Source organism: Colletes gigas, unplaced genomic scaffold (genome assembly GCF_013123115.1).
Source record: "Colletes gigas isolate AHSC1104 unplaced genomic scaffold, ASM1312311v1 Colletes_gigas_Sc00005, whole genome shotgun sequence".
NCBI classification, from domain to species: domain Eukaryota; kingdom Metazoa; phylum Arthropoda; class Insecta; order Hymenoptera; family Colletidae; genus Colletes; species Colletes gigas.
In genome coordinates, this window is record NW_025106634.1 from 3,307,812 (window position 1) to 3,329,784 (window position 21,973).

Sequence of the window (21,973 nt, forward strand, 5' to 3'; positions counted from 1 at the left end):
GGATAAATGTGAAATGTGATTTGATAAGGAGAATTTCTGATCTCCCGAAGAAAATAATACGATTACGTAATTGTCTTACGATAACGAACGAATTGGATCGTAGTGTCAAAGAGGATTAATCCAGGGATCATAATGTTCGCAATTAGAACGCACGCGGGCAAAGATCGAACAAAAAATTCGGTCACCGGACTCGAAAAGTTCGTTTGAGGACGCGCAAAAAAGCTCAGAATAAGCGAAAGAGTAAAGGACACCGAGTAAGAGGGCAGATGTCGGGCGAAGGCAGAAAATGTGCAAACATCCGACAGGTTGAGCAGCTTTAACGGGAAAAGAGCGGAAATGTACCCACGGTAATGAAAATGGCAAAAAGCACTCCGCTGCTAATTAATGGAAGATCGTTCTGTTCCTGAAATCCACCTCTTTGCGCGTCTGGGATTTCATCAAGCAGCACACTTCGCTATTTCGATTTGTGTTTCTACGTTTATCCACGGTGAATTGCGTCTCCTATATTTATGGTGTTTACGGACATGCGCGTGCGAGGATCGGAAAAAGGCAAAACCGTTCCGTCGAGGCCCGATCCGATCCTTCCTGCACACTCCAGCTCCAATGTTTTCCTAATTTCCCAACCGAAAGCTATCCTTTACCATACTCGCGCAGATTATGTTTTCCCTGGAACCGCGCGCGATTTACTTCCCTCTTTATTCGCTGGTTAATTAGTTCTCGTGATACCCTGCTCGCCCATAGCAATGAAACACAAAAACTATCTGAACAGCCTATTTTCGAACATTTTTGAAAGCGCTGATACTTGGAATTCCCATCCACGTTTCTCTACATTGAAAATTGTCAATTCACCCCTTCCTTCCAGAATCGTAAAGAGCCTCCGGAGTCGTCACCGCCCCCTACTTTGGAAGACACTGGTTTAGGCTCTCCGGGGCGAGTAATCGTTAAACTTCTTCGCGGCCACTTTGCGGGAACTTAAAATTCAACCGCTACGACCGGAGATTATTTAATAGCGCGCATCGATCGTCCACTCCCGTGATAAACTGGATACGCTATTAGTATGCGGGGAAACGTTCCCCGACTCCGAACAAATGCAGCATGATAATAAGTTCCGCGAAACGCTCACGGAGGAGGGTCGAGCCCGCGCGACGGTATTGTATCGTTTATTTCGCGTGGGTTATACGGCCAGATGTTGAAGATACATCCGCAACGGAAGACGCCCGGGCTACGGTATCGTACGATATTCCCCGATAAAACCGCCCCAGGGTCAATCGAACGTATCCGCAGCCACGAAAGGGGTCACGGATGTGTCGGTCGAGAGGGTCCTTTTGTAAGACCGATTGATATACTTGCGACCACAGTGAACACTAGTCGGCTGGAACGGGGCGTATTATCGTCCTGTCGATGGTTTACAGGGTAATTCGTGAAAAGACCTTCATATTTTGGGAAACGATAACGCCTGATCGTCCAACGCCCTTGCTATTAACCCTCCAAGAATTCATTTTAATAGAAGCAACTGGCTACTCGAATACAATTTTGTGACACCATTTTGAGGAACATTAAAATCGTCTTTTCCCCCATAAAAATTCATTTGTTTTGTTAATTTTTATTACTATTAATTGAATCGAGTTGTGGTGTATATTATCTATGTCATCGTAGCGTCACCATTGAAATGCAAAGGGTTAAAGGAGCTCTTATCGCGTAAATGTAGCCAGAAAAAATATTTATAGCAAAAGTTAATTAGTTTTTAGGCTCTTACAAAATGCCCCCAATTTTTGTTATCAACACTAAGAAAATTTCCCCTGGCATTGATAGCAAAAAAGCGATCTGTGTTGAAACTAGCAGATAAATCGAGTAAATAAATTAAGTCGCGTTAACTCCTGACACACGATATATCGCGAATAATACTCGATAATTAGCAGCCTCGAAAACTACCGCGTTTAACCGTCTTCCAGACTGCCGCAGCCTCTCAACCGTCGTTGCAAACGCGTTCCCCGGCGGTGTTTATCGAGCGATTACTATTTTCAATTAACCGGGTCCCGTCCGATCGATTATTTTTCGCTTAAACGAAGATTGCCCGGGACGATCGGTCGAAAATTCCGGCTGCTGATTGGTTTCTCTGTAATTAATTTTTCCTCGCGCATTAAATTATTCGCGCCGTTGCGCGTCGATCACCGAAACACGTTCGGTCAGCCCGAAGATTTCCATACTGCCAATTACGGAGGGGAGTCGCGTCGCGATTTTCGCCCGGGTTCGAGCATCGAACAAACAAGGTCACAGTCGAAATTAACGACGTGCAACGAGCTTTAACCCTCTCCCTGCTGCGATTCGCAGCTCTGAATTCCGTCATGGCATCGCTCGTAATCCCTCGCTAGCTGCAACAGATTCGACCTCGTAAGATGTCCACTTCCTGTGGATCATCGAATTATTACAGTTCATTCACTGTATTCTATCGTTGTTACTAATTAAATAACTATTATATAACATTTCTACATTCACGAGGTATTCCTAAAACACATTTAAACAAAATTAATATATGTTTGAAAAATTACATTAAATCGTACATACGTCAAGGGGTTAACTTGTACCCATCGAAACAGTCTCGATGAAATTTTTCACGCGAGCATAAACAAGAAAGACGTTATCACGTATGCTTCGACTATAGTTTAGACACGATTCTATTCGCGGTGAAACCCGACCGTCGAGTCGCCGCCCACGCAGCGAGGGGGCCCCAGTGATCGAGCCATCAACGGGAACGAGGAGACGACGTGGCTTTGAATGCCCGACCATAAGAGGCGAAGGAAGTCGCGACAGGACTTCAGATAGCCCTAATGGCGAGAGAGAGAGAGGGGCGTCGGATGGGAAGCTAGATGACAGGAAGACGAGCAACGTACCCAGAAACCGGGCGATCAAAGAAAAAGGACCGGCCTGAGATGGGTGGAGGAAAGAGGGAACGAGAGGGAATCGAGCAAAGAGATTCGAGTAGAATCCCGATGGCTAAGTGGTTATCTTATCTTAACGGCGGCGGTGCAGCATCTCGCCAGCAAGGCACCCTAACGCTTCCTAAACGGAAATTAACACCCCCTTGGTCTCTGGTGCCCTTCCAAGCCAGACCGTCTCTGACATTCAAGCCGAGGGCACAAAAATCAATGGATATTATGTCGCGACCGTGGAGACTCGTGCCTCGACACGATCTCGCTTATCGGTTCGACGCGGGGGTGGGAATCGAGCTTCCGGCGAGCGGATTGTTTGTTGCAACGAGAGCCTTAATTTCCTGGGGCGACGCGTCGATCCTTGACCGAGGCACTTTTTCGCGGCGAACCACGACTGTTCCGGAGGAAAGTCATGGCCGAAGATTGGTCCCAGGTCGCGTTCTCGAGAACGGTTAACCAGGTTAACGATTCGATATACGTTTAACACGTTGGACGATACGATCTAGTTCTGTTTAAAATACTGGCGATGTCCGCGCAAAACTGGTACTAGAAATATTGTTCGTCCGTTTTGGAAAATGTAAATTACAGGTACACTTTATCGAAGCGATCTTTAACCCTTAAGTGGACTCTCAATCTCAACTGAATTATTTTACTTAATTGGCAAATGGAAATCACCTTTCCTTTGAAGCATTTACAAAATAATGAACTGATGAAGGATTACATAAATTTTCAAATAATTGTAAAGGGCCCAATAGTCCACTTAAGGGTTGAAATAAATTTTATAACGCCCGTACGGAATTAAAATAAATATACGAGCAAAACTGAACGAGAAAATTTTGGAGATTCTGAATCGAAGAACTACTGGACCATATTACAAAATGGTTGGAACGGTATTAATAAAAATAATTGTTTACAGAATTCTACGATACGGGTTACATTTCCTTTATAATAAAATGATTAAATAAGGTTACTGAGAAAATAATAAAAATTGTATTCCGTGATGTAGAAATGAGGTTGTTTTAAAAAAAGAGTTGTACGACTCGTCATTGTGTTCGTTAATGGAGAAGTTAAAACGCGAATACCCGGAATTCTGGGTTTCTATTTCCGGGGGACAAGGACGCTGTGGTCAAGGTATGGAACAAGGATGGCTCGGACAAATTCTGGGATATTTTTATCGTGTTTTCGCGGATCGGGAATTATTGATCTAGACATTGGACCGAACCGTTAATTATTAACGAAAGAGCGTCGCGCGATATATCCCGTGATCCAATTTCCCCGAACCGTCAGAGCCAGCCGCAACTAATAATTACTCGACGATATGATAAATTTTATTCGCGGGAATTACCGTGACCCGTTGAATGCATATCGATACATGCAGACAATTACGGCCGTATGAAATTATTAGCGTCGCCATCGGGTTTCGCGGTCCCGTGATTCCTTTGGCGACGTTCGAAATTAAGTTTCGCGGGATCGATCGGTCCTTCTAACCCGAATCTTACGACGAAATGCGACGTTCAGATTTTAATCATCCGTAACCCAAATTGCACGTGTAGGACGATCGTTGATCGCTGATTTTTATTTACGTTCTTGCACCGAGCGAATTAAAATGCAAAATCTAAAACTCGATACTTCGATACGAACGTAATTGCACGGAAAATAAATACAACTGTAGCTGGTGCAAAGTAATGCAAGCACTTTTAAAGCTTCTCACTTTTTACGTTTATTAATTTGTGGCGCTGCTTCGCTGCCGTTAGGAACTCGGGAAAATCGTAGGAGCACAGAAAAGGAAAGGAGGCTCTGCCTTAGACGACTGGGATATTGGGAAGTCGTTCGAGTTGTCGGTCGAGCGCTTGTGAGAGCGTGAGCCCTCTGGTGGCGAGCATGGGAGGCGACGCCACAAATTTATTTATTTTTTTACAATTACACAGGTTAAAATAATAGCGTTCTAACATCCAAGAAAATTCGAATCATGGTTCTAGACATTTAACTATAAATAGAAATACCCCATCTATTCTTACATGAATTAATCGATTATTCTCTGGTTGCTCCTAACTTAAAGTACGAATTATCAAAAGGATCCTTTCGAGTGGGGTAAAAAGTCCAAATTGGGAGCTCTCGATGAATATTCCTGAGAGGGACAAGAGGGGGTGGGGTGGATGGAAGGTGGTTGTACAAAGTGACGGAAAGTTCTCGGTGGCATATCGCTTTTACCGCGCGATATACACGCGCAGCGTGTGCATAAATGTCAGGTGCATTAACGACAACGTTCAATATTCGGCCGCAGGTCTCCGTGCAGGAGGAGGGCGAGGACAAGGGACCAATTTGCCCTCCGCTTCCGGCGCAGTACCACGCGGCTGCCTACACCACGACGACACCGCAACTACACAAAACTATCACGGATTACAGCGGTTGGTAGCGACGTTAAGTGCGATACTTAAGCCTTTCGAACTCTGCCTCTGCATGCACGGTTAGGCCGATTTAAATTAATTCAAACAGAGGTTGCTCGAAATTATCAACGCCACGCCTCGTAATATATTGCCGGAAATTATCGCCTGCTCCGGACCTACGAACGATTTTGACATATCGAACTCGAACCGTACAAAATAGACGAGTGCTCTGATCTTTTCAAATCTCTCTCGACATTCTATTAGATTCGTTTCATCCAGTATAATACATTAATTTAATTCGAACAAAGACGCTGGGACCCTGACAGAAATCAGTATCAGACTATGTTTTATTGTAAATTTTTGATCGTCGTAGAGCACACTTGTTTTACCATGTCCCCCATGTTCCAATTTAACGTAACTCGAACAGAAGTAATACGAATTTGACAATCATCGTCGGGTCTTGTAACACATCGTTGCAAATAATTAATTATCGCCGCGTACGATTCGCGTCTGTCGAAAATAAACGAGTGTCTAAAATTCGTTTCGCGCCCGTGTTCGCGATCGGGTTAATTTAAAATAATTCGGTTGAAAATAATACGAGTTTGAACATCAACGCGGGGAACTTGTAATATATTATTGCAAATTGATTACTGTACAGTCGTGAACGATTCGATACGTTAAACACGAAATTTTCGTGTGTTCGAACGTGATTAATACGATGTTTCGCGCGTAAATGGCGCGATGAATTATGTATCTAACTGATGAAATGTAGTCAATTTAACGCCAATTCAGAAACTAAATAGACGGTATACTTTATTCGACCGAACACGCGCGACTGTGCTTACATTAATAATAAAGTAACTCGCGGACTGTAAATTGGGAAATTCGATAATATATTCGGCCAGTGATCTCCGTTGCTACAAAACTATACTCGATCGGAAACTCAGGATGTAGTGCAGTCGATTCGGAGTAGACGATCGCTATACACGAATTCGGACACGAAATTTCGAAATAATACTCCGAACGAGTTCAATCCCGTCGTACCATTTGTGCGTTAAGCCTTTTGAACTTTGCCCCCGTACGTGCGCCGTTAAGCTGGTTTAAATTTATTCGTACAGAGACAGTTCCGTCCTAATGATTATCAGCGCTATATTTGGAAAATAACATTGAAAATTATTCGTTGCTATAGAGCCACGGATCGACAACGTTAACGGAATTTTAAAATTCGATATCAGTCTCGACGACGTTTCTAATTGAACGCCGGGAATTAATGGTTTTCCGTCGCGGCACATTATCGAGTTTGCATTCTACTAAAATTATATAAAATCGCCCGCGAACTATAGCCATTGGTCGTGACGATAAACGCAACACCTACCGTGATACGCGAGCATGCACCGTTCGAATTAAATTAGAGGCTAATGATCCACAGATTATTGTAGAGTTCCTGGTACTTAAGACGATGCTTACACGAGCACAAATCATTAGAAACTTCGCTACGACTTATCGAACACTTGCATCGCAACGGACAGGCTATAATTTACCTTAAGTTTTTCAGAACCCTTTTACCTCGTGAGTTCTCAGATGTTTACAACGTTCAGAGATTAGAAAAAAATAACAGCGCACCTAGCGTGGCGTTTCTTTGCTCTGGTATATATTTAAAATTCCATATATTTAATTCTTTAATCTAGAGAATTTTTTTTCAATTCTGGTATCAGTATTTTTGATAATTTCTGTCATGTAATTTTATTTAAATCTATCTTTGCGGAGTTATTGATTTTTGGAAGCGCGTGAGTTATATCAGAACCGCTTTCGTACGCATAATGGCGTCTTCGAAACGACGGGGAGTTTCCAACGAGCGAGCTTCGGTGACAGACACGTTTCCGAGTCTCTGTTCTTAGTTTTACCACGTCGACATAGTTGTTTCCTCATACTTGCTAGTTCGTCGGTTATAGAACGCCCAGCGAAAGTAACTCGCGACTAACTGCTCCAATTAAAACTTAATTTAGATCGTTTAACGTTAACTGAAAATATGAACGCTCGAAGCTCTCGGGATATAAAGGGAAACTTCGAAAATTCAGTTAACCGCATCGGTTCTAGTCATTGAATCCTCCGATAGAAATTATCACGGAAACGATGAAGGTTTTTTACGCGAGGAGTTACAATAATATTCGTCTCCGTTCCATTCTATTTGTCTCTGTCTCGAGAGCTTCTTGAACCGTGGAAAAACGAATTCAAGTTACTTTCGAAAGTGATTTAACATCCGTCGCGACTGCCCCCGTAAGTCACGGAATTATCGCCGAGTACAAACTCGCCGACGAGTCGTAAAAAGATTTAATTGCAAAATGATACGGCTTTCCGATCCAAGCCGTACGGCCGGAACTCTGTCCCAGAAAGATAAGGGGGGCCGCCTCGTGCAAACGCGGAGACAGCACGTCCGCGTGTCGCAATAAAACAAATCCGCGTCGTCGCGGCCGGTAATAGAAACAAAAATGGCGGAAGTACTTGGCTCGAAAGTTTCGCGGAACATGCAACGCGAGAACGTCGAATCGCCGCTGGTAATTTCTTCACGTGCACGTCGGTCATCGTGTCTTTTAAATCTTGTCGAAAAAAATTCATTTCTTTTTTTTTTTTTGTTCTTTGTTTCTATTTTCATTTTATCTTTTCGTTTTTCCGTTCACGGTATCACCGAGCAGGGATCACGGAGGCGCAGCCGGTTATTCCGCTCTTGCTGAACACGGCGATCAATCTTACCAGGCCAATTCCGCCGGTTCAAGAATATCCATCTAATCCGCCGCCCATACCACCGCCGCCGGAAAAGTATTACGCCAGTACGGAGATCTGCAAGGTGAGTATCAAAAATGTACGTCAGACATGCGATCCGTGACGATTAGTCCTTCCACGGGGTCGTTAATGCGGGCCACTTCGGGCATGGAACTGTGTCAAACGCCCTGGCTGCTTCGTGACTCCGCGATCTTACGACGCGATCAAGGCACGCGGCGGCCACTTCGATTCGTTTCCCTTTCGTGGGCCCCCTAGCCACTGAATCCATCGGGATTCCTCTTCTTAATTCCTTGTGGTTCCTTCTCCGCCCTACGTTAATTCGATTCGATCCGACTACGTTCCTTCGTCAACCCTTAAATTGTCCCAGACATCAACTCACCTTCGCGCAGCGAGTCCATGAGTTTTTGGAATGGAATCATAACCATAAAATATAAGTTTTTATTATATAACACTATCGATTCAATTGACCCTTTCTGGTAAACAGAGTACTGCATACAACAGTCATCGTGAATTCGAAAGAAAACTTTCCTCCACCGTTTCTGCTGCTTTTTCGAAAATCCCGAAAGAATCCTATCCCGACGCACTCAGAAAATTAAAAGGATAAACAAAAAATTGAATCGCAGATGAAGATTCACGATACGATTGCTCGGTGGACGCCACCCCCGCGCACGCACGAGTCCCATCGGCGGTGGGATCGCGATCAATGGTTCCTTCGCGTTCAGAATTCGCCGTACCGACGTTAAAACACTTCGCGCGGAGAATAATGAGGCTTAATGGATGAAAAACAAGGCAACAAGGAAGGCACTATCAATCATAACTAATGCGAGACGTCCGAGGAAAACGTCTTTCGTGGGCATACACAGATTACCCGGCGATAATGTAAAGGGTGTGGTTATTGATTACTCAAGTTCCCCCGTGGCTTTACGCTTATTTTCATCTGATTACGTCGACGTCCCTGTCCAGGCACCGCTGGATGAATAATGTTATTCGTCGGGCATATTTACTCAAGAAAGATTGACCATGATTTTTATAAATTTCCCTCCTAATTGCGCCCTTAGATTAAGGGATAACGCAAGAACAATGGAGTTGAGAGATTGCCCAGCGGGGGGAAGAAGTATTAATAATGAACGCAACGTCATGAATAATGCAGAGGTCGTAATTAAATACTTAAGGGATTCGTTGGGGTAACGTATCGAGGCATTCAGCCGGACTAATCGTAGGTTCTGCAATAAGCTGTACGTACCTACGCTTTGAATGCGATTACGCAAATCTAAAGGCCGTGGTTTATCTAAATGTTACTAATGGACGCTTGTTCGATACTTAACCGTTTTATTTTACCGTGTACACGTGCACCAACGTCCATTAGTTTATCTAAATACTCGCCCGACCCGAGCTCGCCCCGACAAAATAAATTAATCGATTCTTTCAGCAAAAGTAAAGAATTTTCTTCAAAGACGGACAATATTATGCAACTACTTTGCCACAAAGTTTTACGTTAATTATTCTCTTTGCGATGTATCATGTAACTTGATCAGCTTAATTTATTCCGTTTACAAGTACACTAAATTTGTTTTCGAACCTCTCATGACTTCGAGGATTTTCTGACAAGAAAATTCTCACTCGACCCGGGAACGCTTTTACACTCTGTTCGCGATTGCAAATGTTTTCTTTGAATTACATCCTTTAACGATTCCACCTTAAACAAGCCCCGTAAATTTGAATTAAAAACACACACGTCCGCAGCCTTGTAGCGCGGTAGAAATAATATCTGGGTCTCTCGTATGCCAGATTTTCGTTATTTCCTACATATTGCTTCGTAAACACTCGCCGCCCTTTTCCCTTTCATTGCGCCGCGCATTTGCCGTTTTATTGCAGAATTCCCTGCCGCCATTGCCGCCGTCCCCGACACCGAGCACGCCACCGCCAATGAGCGCTAAAGCTTCCAGTAGCATGACAAGCTACAGTCCCGAGGATATGCTTACGGAGGAGGAAGACGAGGTGCCCGAGTGCATCTTAGACTTCCCCCGGGAGAAGCTCAACATCGTTGAAAACCTCGGCTGCGGATACTTCGGCAACGTTCACATTTGCGAGGTCGACAGGTTTCCCGGATACGACGAAGTTTTCCGGAACACCAGCAGCGACCTCGTGATCGTTAAGTCCCTGAGACCCGGATCCACGGATGCGCTTAGGTAAGGATCTTGTATTATCATCAACTGCCTCCCAGCCATGTATTAACCCGAAATTCGCCGGCACTAAGCAAATAATCGCGGAAGTCGAGGGACCAACTACGGCTTAAAATCCCGCGACCCACTCGAGCATCAAATATTCGATGCAGTATCGCTGATACACCGATACCAGAACGCGCAAATCATCATGTCAAGACCATATCGATCTTTGAACAAACGTGCGTTCGTTTGTTTATTTCATTTTTGGAGAGTTAATGAATTTATGGCGCTGCTTCGTTGCGGTGTGGAACTCGAGAGAATCGTAGGACAGAAAGCCTTAGACGACTGGGATATTGCGAAGTCGTTCAAGGAACCGAGGGGTCAGTCGAGCGCTTGTGAGAGGCGACCCCTCTGGTGGCGAGCATGGGAAGCGACGCCACAAATTCTTAAAATTCGAACACAATCTTATCAAAGTTTTGCTTTCGAGACTCTTCGAGAAAGAGTCAATTTACGTACACGAAATTAGTGAACGCTTCCTGGCGTCCAATAGAAAGTTTCGAGACATTAGAAACGTTTCCTTTTTTCTCGTCGTCCCTGTAAAAAGGATACTGGGAACCGTTCGAGGAAGTTTACATAATTTCTTGGTGAGTGCAGCTGGTCTTTCAGGTTCGATCGAGCTAATCAGGGCACCGATGTCGATCGCGGATACGCGGTATCGATGCCCGGCGTGGCCGTAGCGAAAAATAATAGCGTCGCGGACAAGTTATCCGATTAAACGCCAGTCAGTGACCGTTTAAACGCCTTTTGCATTATCGCGTCGCGGGAACTTAATACGCGAAGCGTGTTATTATATTCGAAATCACTTTGCGCCGCGTTATCGAATTATCGCGTTAACGCGCCGCGCTAGATATAATCGATTGGGATAATTTTCTATCGATGTGTCCTATATTTCCATTATTTCCCGCCCGCGGGCCCCCCTCTCGCGTCACCCCCTCCCCGCCCCTCCGGATAATAAACGAATCAGAGTAGCACTCTATAATCGACCAGGATAATTTTCCGCCGTTTTCCCGCGCCGCCCCATATTTTCCGTCCTCGTAAAATATCCGCGGCGCTCGATAGTCCCCAGGTCCGGCTGTATTTAGAAACTCGAACGAACCGTTCCAATAACGTGTTGTTCGATTCATTTCCGTCGGCAAATTTAATTATGGACCCCTCCTTTATCGGTTCCCAATTGCGCCCGACACAATCAGCGTTGTTCTTCGAGTACAGGTGCACCGGAAGCTGATATCGAATTACCACGTGGCACTTATCAAGGGAACCGGGCAAATTCATAGCGCACATGGGCACAAGCATGATTTGCATCCGCGAGCCGTAAGACGCGTTCGACGGTGAAATATTAGTTACGCGCTAAGGAAATATCTCGAGTAATCTACGCTCTGCGCTTTAGTAAATACGTTATTGCGTGTTTTCATCGAAAGCGTCTACGTGCACGGCGATCCTAATCCGCTTTTGGTCGTTTGTCGGCAACAATTTCCAACCTGCCTTTTCAGGTTTTATTTAATGGAGCTTATTTTATTTCAACTCAAACGCAGCCTCGGTTCTCGTCGTCGTATAAATCATTTTCTGGATACGCTTTGCAATTTTTGGGTTTGAAAAAAGGTCCGGGGACCACCGTGTACCGTGCATGTTCCCTTTCGAGGCCAAGGAGGCGAATGTCCGGGATAAAGCGTGTCCCAGGGACGAACAAGCTACGCGTTATCGCCGGCGCAGCGAACGGATGATCCTGGTGGACAAGATCGGGGATTACAGGTTCCTCCGCTAACGAAACGCGTATCGTCGACGAGGAGTCTCATGTCCGGGACACCCGGAGCCCCGGGGAATACAATCCCCCTCGTTTGCTTCGTTTTTTTATTTAGTTTTCTCTCACGCCTATAGCCGTGTACGGCCAAACGAGGAGGATTGTTCTCAGATATTTAGATTTTTAAATAGAATCTTCAATCGACTTGAAATTTTTCGTAGTATTTATGTTTGTTAACTTCAGTAAGATTCACCTCAACCGGAGAATTAATTTTATTTATTTTATTGACGGGTTTGTACACCCTTTGATATAATATAATTGCATAATATGTGTACAAGTCTCATTGATTGCGTATGTTACAAGATGCAGTGCGTACATCACTAGTGACATGCTTTTTAAAGGAAGACAGAGACAAGAATACGATTAATACAATTATTGTATGTATAATGTTGTTGAAGTGTTGGAATATGGAATAATTCCATATTTCAGAGAATTTTTTAAATTTCATAGCGAATAGCTTCGAAAGGTTTGAAGTCTCCATAAGTCTAATCAAATTTCGCTAGAAATTTGTTAACAAGATCGTATAAAATTTTATTCCCAAGTCGATTGCTCGTTCGAACGAGTTTTAGTAAACATAACGAACCATATCGCCGGGTCGAACAAAAGGATGTAGGATGGAGGGTACAGCCGCGCAAACAATCGATTTCCGAACGCTGTAGCTCAGAAATAAGCGACCCTCGAAGGTCTCGGAAACATCGGGCTTCCTCTTATCCAGATCATAAATATTAGACAACCGAAACACAGGCGGAAAGCTCTATTAAACATGAAGCTCACAAGCGTTCTTGAAACGATAATCTCGGCAGTAGCCGTTATCCCTGGCCCGTGTTACGTAGCTTCTGCCGGCTACAATCCCTCTTCTATTCTTCCGTTGTTTTCCCAAACCTGCCTCTCTCTGTTCCACTCTCCTCTCTCTCTCTCTCTCTCTCTTTCGAAACAGAGTGAGCTTTCCTGGGACAACGACACCGGTACACAGACAGAATACCCGCATTATTTCCAGTATGTCCGTGTGCCCGTATTCAATATCCAGCCGGTCGGTAGGGCATCCGGCTATAAAGATATTACTTCCGAGTGTCCCGTGTATTTTCCAGGATAGAATTTCAACAGGAGGCAAAAAGAACGGCGCGTCTGGCCGATCGGAATGTCGCGCGGCTACTCGGTGCCAGCCTCCAAGACGACCCCATGTGCATCGTATTGGAAAACGGCGAGTACGGGGATTTGAATCAATATTTGCAGAGCCACATCGCTGAAACGTCCACCGTGCACACTGCTAAGACCCTCAGGTACGACTAATTACAGCGATACGGCGACGAAACAATTTTACCGAACGACAGAATAATCCGTACGATTATATCGAGTCGATGGAAACGCGTTCGAAAAACTATTTATCAACGTCTCGTCGATAATAAGTTAAACATTTAACGCTGCGTTCGAGAATCCTGTCGATCAGATTCCATACTTGCCATTACAGAACTCGTAACTGTTATTCTTCAGCAATTCTGGTGGAATTTAATTTCAAATAATTTTTCAAACGTGTATCATTCAATTTTTTTTTTATTTGCTCGTACAAGGCATGGTCACGAAAAAAAAATAGTGAACATTTAATATGTGAGGGTCGATGATTTTAGTGGAAGATTCTAGAGAGCAAAATAAAAATGAAAATCAAGAATATCAATTTCTTGACTGAGGCTTCGTTAAGAAGTTATTAAAAAATTTCAAATCATTCTGGAAAAATTATTTTTGGTTGCAGGGGTCAATTGCAATCATTTTTGGTGAATACACATACCCCCGAATTCCTACCCACTTTCGAGATAAAAATTCAGGAGTGTGGACAAATTTTTCATCGAAATTAAAAATTTCATATCCTTCTAAAAAAATTATTCTCGGTTACAGGGGTCGATTATGATCATTTTTTGTTATTACATGTACCCCTGAATTCTTACGCACATTCGAGAAAAAAATTCAGAAAGATGGACAAATTTTTCATCGAAATTAAAAATTTCAAATCCTTCTAAAAAAATTATTTTCGGTTACAGGGGTCGATTATGATCATTTTTGGTCAATAGACATATCCTCGAAATCCTACCCACTTTCGAGAAAAAAATTCGAAAAGACGATGCCTCCATCAATAAACTGGTATCCTTGATTTTCGTCCTATTTTGGCCTGTAGAATCTCCCATTTCAATTTTTCCCAGGGGTGGCCAAACACCCTTTATACTAATTGAAAGGAAAGGCTCGTGAAACGTCCATTTCCTAAACAGAAAGTTTCTATAACATTAATTGTGGCAAGAAACTTTGAGCTTCCTTTGTATAAAACTCTGAGGGGCACGGATTCTATGAATTTTAAAGGGCTCGTAGGATTGGAAAACTTCGATAGCGACTAGGCAAGTTACGAGTTACGCTAGATTATTAGTTACGCGTGTTAGAAGCTCCGTTTTGAATCTTGCGTATTGAAATAAGCTTTTATCGTTTGTAACCGTTAACTTGGCCTGCTATAAATCGTGCAGTGGTCTGAATTTATATAAATATTATTTGGAAATGTACGTTTCGAGCGGAGATAATTAATTTTGTAAGCGTTGTTTGATTTTTCAATCAGTTGGTTGCATCGCCCGCGTTGTAACATCGCCAGTGTCCAATCGAAACGCGGAACAACGTCGATTTTTCTTGTCGGTCGCATCGTGCGCGTGACGAATGATATTTCAGTTAACGATGACGCCCGTCGGAGAACAATGAACCCAATTTTTCGATTTTATCGTTGCGAGAACGTCAGTTCCAATCACGTTCGAGGCGCGTGTGGGAATGCGGCGTGTCCGCGAATCGGTCGAAAGTGCTCGAAATACGAGAAATCGGCTGAAAATGAGAGGTGAACGACAGAGAAGATCAGCGGTGCGCGTGACAGCTGTCGACGGACCGTGTTTTTCACGTGCATTCGTTTCTGGTGGGTTGCTACAACAGGAACGACCAATAGAATCGTTCTTCCCTTTATCTTGGACCGGAACGTCGAATCGATCTACCGGTTGGCCAAACTTTGCGTTTCGAGATACGCGTATTCCATAAAAGACAATCGAGTCGAGATAACTGCGTTTGTATTTGAATCTAGAAGATCATGGATAACGAGATCGTGCAAGTCCTTTGATTTAAAACGTGATCGACAATTTTCGAGCAATGGTAAATACGTTTGTCGAATTACTACGTGAATTTCTTTATTTCACGAATGTTTTATTTACGAGTTGTCAGTGTTTTACAACTGAAAACCCCGTTGATGCACGCGACGAACACGGTAGATCGATCTGCAAGAATACAGGGAAAACAAATGAATCCTGTAACTGACGGAATTAGAAACCTGTCCCGCCGGTCAAAGCTACTTGATACTGTTAATTAAACTCACGACACAGACGAAACTATTTCCATTCGCTTTGTAAACCGGTGTTTCAGGCGATGTTGCGGTATTCGCTAAACGGGCAATTTCACGCTAAATCGATCGCTTTTTACCCTCGATATCATGGATTTCGGCGAAATCGAAATATAATACGATCCACGTGAAATTATGGAAGGGAGTCATCATTCCTGGTTTCGAATTTCCCTAAAAAACACGCAACCTCGAATTTTGCAATATTTCAGCGATAGCAGCCTGCGCGAACGAATTTTTAACTTCGTAACTGCGAACCGTATTGAGTTGCTATTTTTTCATCGAGAAGAATTGGCCTTTCGGGATATGTATATTTTTTTTTTTTGTTTTGTTTGCTTAACTCTTTGCGACAGAAATTTTCATTCTAAAAAAATTCTAAATCGCACGGTAATTTTGCGTTTGTGGAACATTTTTTAACGTACTGTTCCCCAAAGAATATTTACAGTGTGTTTATGAACATATTTTTACAGAATATATTAATTTTGAATATTTTAAAACGAATCGTCTATGTTTATAATTAGAAGAAAAATGTAAATACATTTTAAGAAATTTCTTGTACACAATCGGATAACTTCTATGATTGACATTTTATAATTGACATCATAATTAGCTGTTAATAGCCGCGGTGCGGTTCGTTTGAAATAACCGATTCACGTTATAATATTTGATTGAAGTTTAAAACTGAAATTGGCAGGTCTCGTAGAAGTTTCAATGTTGTCACTCATATTCCGGAAAGAAATTCACCGACCACCTCTATATTAATACCTGAAATTTCCAATTTCGTGTTATAAAATATTTCAACGCCACAAAATTAAAACGTACCTAATAATCACGTTCCTTGTTATAAAAAACTATAACTAACGAAACAGTAAATTACGCAATTTAATACGATTAAATAGAATTTAACGCGTGTCTGACCAATATTGATTCTTTCTACTTGTTTCGTTGACAAAGTCAAATTCTAGTTTTATTCTACACTTCTATCGATCATAACAAGATGTAGGCCTAGCAAGACGATAAAAAATAATAGTAAATTACGCAATTTAATACGATTAAATAGAATTTAACGCGCGTCTGACCAATATTGACTCTTTCTACTTGTTTCGATGACAAAGTCAAATTCTAGTTTTATTCTACACTTCTATCGATCGCAACAAGATGTAGGCCAAGCAAGACGATAAAAAATAATCTATTTAATAAAATAAAAGGAAATATCGAGTCAATATAGTTGATAGTCTCAGGGTGTATCTTTGTCAGAACAGGCAAAAATTTTAAAGTTCAACGTACTCTATCGTTCGCAACAAATTCGACGGGAAACGACGACCAAACCCACACCTAATTTTACGCGAACTACACCACATTTCAATTTCACAAAAATCCGTCGGACTACGCGCGCAAAGAGTGATCGATTAAGCGCCGAACGAGCCAAATGCAATTTTCAAATATCTAAAATTGTTTCGATTTGTATTTTCGCCGATCACTTTCCACCGCGCCAACGAAAACACCTTCCTCCGTCGGGGTTGCAAATGACATAGTTCGATTCATAGAAATCCGATTTCGATAACATTTATTCGATACATAACCGGCGGCTAATTGAAATTTCGTGTTATTTACAGAAGTCGCGTAGCGAGGAAAAACCGTCTCGCAAACATCACGAAGGAAACAATGAAAACTGGCCCGCGCGATGTATTTTTCGAAAGCGAATACGCCGGGTAGATCCGAATAAAATATATCGTTTCTCTTCATGAACACGCGCATTCAACAATATTTACGCAGGTTCCGTTGACGTGGCCGTCCCGCGAACAAATAAATCTGTTCTACCGCGTAATCCGCTTGTGCAAAAAGCTAGCCGAAAAAAAAAAGAAAAATAGTCTGTCACATTGTTCAAACGAACGTGTCGTTTGGCCACTCTCGTACATTATCCGCCGTGGGATACTCATTATTCACTGCGTAACGACGATAATCGAATAATGACGATCCCTCGGACGACCATCACAGTCGGCCATTAATCATCGATAACCGATAGAAATTTTATATCGACGCAAAAATGTTTTGTGAGTCGTTTCTTTTCTCAGAAACATTTTCGCGATCGTCTTAATAAATAAACTGATTTGATCGAATAAAATTCGCAAATAAAAAGCAGAGAAAGATCGCGATGTTCGGTTGTACGACGGGCGTAGACGAGCGACAGGAGGATCGATCAGTCGGCCTTTTGTTGTTAATGCAAATGGTCAGTCGACGTGCGTTCGACTGTACTTTAACGCGTCGTCATTTGCGGTATTGCCAGCCGATGCAAACGACCGGTCGTGTACATAACGCGATACGTACGCGGCGTGCACATAGCATAGAGTTTCGAGGAGTAAACTTCAGGATGGAACCCGCCTCGTTCTTCGTGTTGCAGTTTCGGCACGTTGGTTTACATGGCCACGCAAATAGCATCCGGCATGAAACACCTCGAGGAAATGGACTTCGTGCATCGGGATCTCGCCACAAGGTAACGACAGTCTCTCATAGATTACTTTAAGACAAACTTCGCCGATCAGTCATTCGTTCGACGATACTCTCGGCGCTTTACCTTCCGCAAACGCATTTCCGGAGAGCCCTCGTTCGTCCATGGTCGCTGTTAACGGGATACATCATCCAAACAAACTGTCAAACAGAAAACCTTCCAACGGAGAATATTTAGTTCTGGTTTTTTTCAAGGGATGGCGAACTTTCATGAATTCTTTTTAAGGCAAATGCCACGTCTTGTGATCCTTTCTTGTGGGTTATTTAACTACAATTTGAGTATACATTTACATTTTTTATATAGTTTTAAGTAACTCTTTCTTACTCTTGTCTCGTTCCCAATAAACTCATGTCTTGACGAGTGGGTGATTGGAGTAGACGATTGGAGCTCTCAGGGTGGTATAAAATCAACAAATTCGAAAGATTCTTAATCAGCAAATCAAACAAACTATGGCACAGAAAACCTTCGAATCTTCAAGAATATTTCTGATTTTTTTAAGGGATGAGAATTTTCATGAATTTTTTAAAAAGTGAATACTACATTCCTACTGTTGTCTCGTTCTCAATAAACTCATACTTAAAAATCATTCCAAAATCGACGGAACATTTTCATCAAATTAAAAACACGTTTTGCTCGATAAATCGGTTCTATAATTGTCTTCCAATTTTCTCCATCATCATAGGCTATAATATTAACGAACAATTAAAAGCAGAAACAAGCAGGTTTCGTGATCAGCAAGCCCTCCAGTTTTCACGCTCGAGTTTCTTCGCAGCCGCGTCGAGGCGCGCACAAATAACTCGGTAAATTATGTCAGCAGTTCCACGTTACGGTCGCCCCTGTTTAAGGGCGAAGTTTGCAACCCTTTCTGTTACGATTTCGCCGTGCTGGAGTCAAGGTCCCTACGTGGTACCGCAGCTTCGATTCAGAAACTCCTCGGCGCAGGGCACCCGCTGGCAACTCGACGGGACGTTCAACGTGGCAGGGCCATTAAAACCGAACAGGTGTGGTCGTGGGGATAGCCGGGTCACGTGTTCGAATTATTAACTCTAATCATAAACTTTAATTATAATGCCCCGCGGCGCGAGCGCCGCCGCCACATAAACGGGAAACGCGAGCGCGGACCGACGCGGTCGAAATTAATTGCCTGTTGATTTATAGAAACGAGTATCGAGCCAAACGGCCCAATAACCGACCGGCCACCGGCAAATAAAACGATGGATATATGAAACGGTTTCGCCAGTCCTTTGAGCCGTCACGATTAAACAACGGAATCGCCCCGAACAAGCCCCGCGCGCTGTAATGTCGCGGCGAACTTTCAAACGCCACCTAGTACGCCGGGACCGTTCGACGTTCGAGTTAATAAGGGAACCGTCGGATAATTAAGTTTATTCCACGGAATAAAAACAAACGCGACGAGCGTGCCGGTATTTTCGTTTGTCGCGTTACAAACAATCGTTATGCGCTCGAAACTTTACGCGGAACACTTTTGCCCTTGCACGCAGCTGCCGCGGAAAGAAATACGATGTGTTCGGGACAACGGGACCACCAGTGTGGAAGATACGATCGATTCTGTCGAATATAGTCACGTTTCGTTTACATCGTAACGGGGAAATCAACGAAAGTGTTACTATTTTTAGTAATACGTATGAAGTTCGAGGGAGGCTTTATTAAATAAAAATATTGGCTTAATATTTGTTCTCAAATGCATTCAGTTCGACGAAGTAATATTTTGTTAAATGAACCTGGTCGAGAAACTAAAAGCTTTAAGTATTGCTATTTTTGTTTCAAATTTTTGGTTTCTAAAATACGAATTGATGGGTAAGGGAATTAGAAACAGTAAATATCGTTGCGGGGGGCGAAACTGCTCTCGTAGGAGACCGTATTCTTCGACATATTTTAATCGCGCAAAGCTCGTTAACGCTCGTAATAGGTACGATTGTTCCGTAATTAATATGGTCAACAAAATGTGTTACGCCGCCGGCAATTTCCGTCGTTTTGCCGCGTAATTGAATGCGGTATGCGCTCTTCCCTGCTGTGTCATCCGTGGACGGGGCGGAGATTAATTAAAGCGAGTAATAAAATTTTTAACTGCCCTCACCGCGCGTCACCCGGACCCGTGTTTAACCGATGGCGCGGAAAGTCGCCGGGCAAATCCGCCGCGGAGAACACTACGCCGACGCGCGTAAAATAAAAGCGTCGCCGGATGGCTACTAAACTGTTCCTCTGTACGGCCTCTCGTCGCGGCGCAACGATAAACGCCCGGTTTTACGTGGAAATCAGCGCTCAGCTTCGGACGACCATCGCTTTCGACGTGCTCGGGGAACCTTTCTGCGGCGCGCTTTTAAGCAACCGCCCTTTTGCCAGCCTCGAGGACGGTCCTTCGGAATCCATCACGGCCAGACGACGCTTAACGCGCGCGAAAACTCGAGAGACCGCCGAGGATTGCCTTCGGGATGAAAATATTTCAATTCTTGTGCAAGTTTCCATCGCTGGGCACAACTCGAGCATGAAAATGTTCCTTCTGAATCGAAATTTATATTTGGAGCACGAATAAACATTGGAAGGAGTTAATCATGATTCTGGAAACAGGTTTATTGGGAACGAATTTTGTTTCGAGTCGGTATCGTGGTTAGTTCTGGAGAAAAGAATTATTTGTTGGCTAGTAATTAGGCAAACCAGTCGTATGATTGATAGGATTTGCTAAAACTTCTTTGGGTATATAGCGTCAAAGTAAATTTCAAAATAAACATAGAAGATAGCAAAAATTATAGTGGCTGGTATATTTATTGGATAGAGGATGAAATGCCCTTTAAAACGAGCGTTTGTACAAGTCGATAACGTTATTAGTTCCGGAGATATGACGATTTTAGTTTCAAGTCGATGCGGTGGCTAGTTACGGAGATATAAGGGTCCGTAGTGTTTGTTTACTTTCTTACTACGGTCTTGTGGAGGTCATTGACCGGCACGTGCTCGGAGAATCTAGGTCACGCGGCCACTCGGTCACGAGTCGCGTACGAGAAAGAGAGGTCCGGCGCGACGCGTCAGACGGAGACAGAGATAATCGAATTAGAAAAATTACCCCTTTACATAAATTACGATATCTCGAAAACGGAAAGTCGGATCGACAAAAACCAAAAGCCATTTTAAAGAGGAAGCTTTGCCGCTTCTAATAGTCGTTTAATAATGAAGAAAACGCTAGTAGTTCCGAAACCACACGCTTCTAAAGTTTTAGTACTTTTAATAAGCGTTAATAGGCTTTTGTGAGACCAAGAGTGGAATTTTAAAAATTACTCCAAAACGGAAAGTCGAATCGTCATGAAACAGAAACCATTTTAAAGGGAAGGCCTTGCCACAGTCTGCCATAAAATATCCCGACTAATGTATCAGTTACGAATGGATTAGCAAAATGCATATGCAGATAAAGTCTGGCATTATTTTTTCTTTTAATCGTGCAACATTATTATTCGAAGAGTTTCGAAAATCCGCATAGATGTAACGTTCAAAGAGGATCATAGTGTATGAAAGCCGCGCAGACAGTCGGAAAATATTCTTTCCCCGGGATCACGTTGATCCTGTCCGAGGGTCGCGAGCCGTGCTTTTAGCGCGTCTCGTAGCAATTCGCTCTACTTGTCCGAGTGACAGAATAAGGGTGACTGAACTAATCCGCTCGACCTCGAAGACGGATTATCTCGTGAGGTCTGCCGGTACTTTCTTTGCAGCGCGGAAGTTGTATCGCAAATACCAGGGGTCGTAGGTTCGAGGCGAGGGTTCGGGACGAACGACGAAAGCTAAATGGAAAAAGAATTAAGTGTCAGCGAATTGGGGACGAAAGCTTCTTTATTTACCGTTCCCCCCGTTGTATTATGAGACAGTGAAATCTTTAACACGGATCGATCTTTACGAAAAACAGAGAATAATCGCAATTTTTTATGTCTCG

The 21,973-nt window shown here is 43.2% G+C and overlaps 1 protein-coding gene across 1 annotated transcript in view; it reads left to right on the plus strand.

The window, feature by feature from the left end:
* The window catches only part of LOC122395078 (discoidin domain-containing receptor 2-like), a 151,926-nt gene that overhangs the window by 122,115 nt on the left and 7,838 nt on the right, over positions 1-21,973 (plus strand). Inside the window, exons 11-15 of the mRNA XM_043392391.1 lie at positions 5,215-5,338; positions 8,011-8,162; positions 9,974-10,287; positions 13,210-13,401; positions 17,929-18,021. Coding sequence (XP_043248326.1) covers positions 5,215-5,338; positions 8,011-8,162; positions 9,974-10,287; positions 13,210-13,401; positions 17,929-18,021 — 875 coding nt within the window. The remainder of the gene's footprint in view (positions 1-5,214; positions 5,339-8,010; positions 8,163-9,973; positions 10,288-13,209; positions 13,402-17,928; positions 18,022-21,973) is intronic.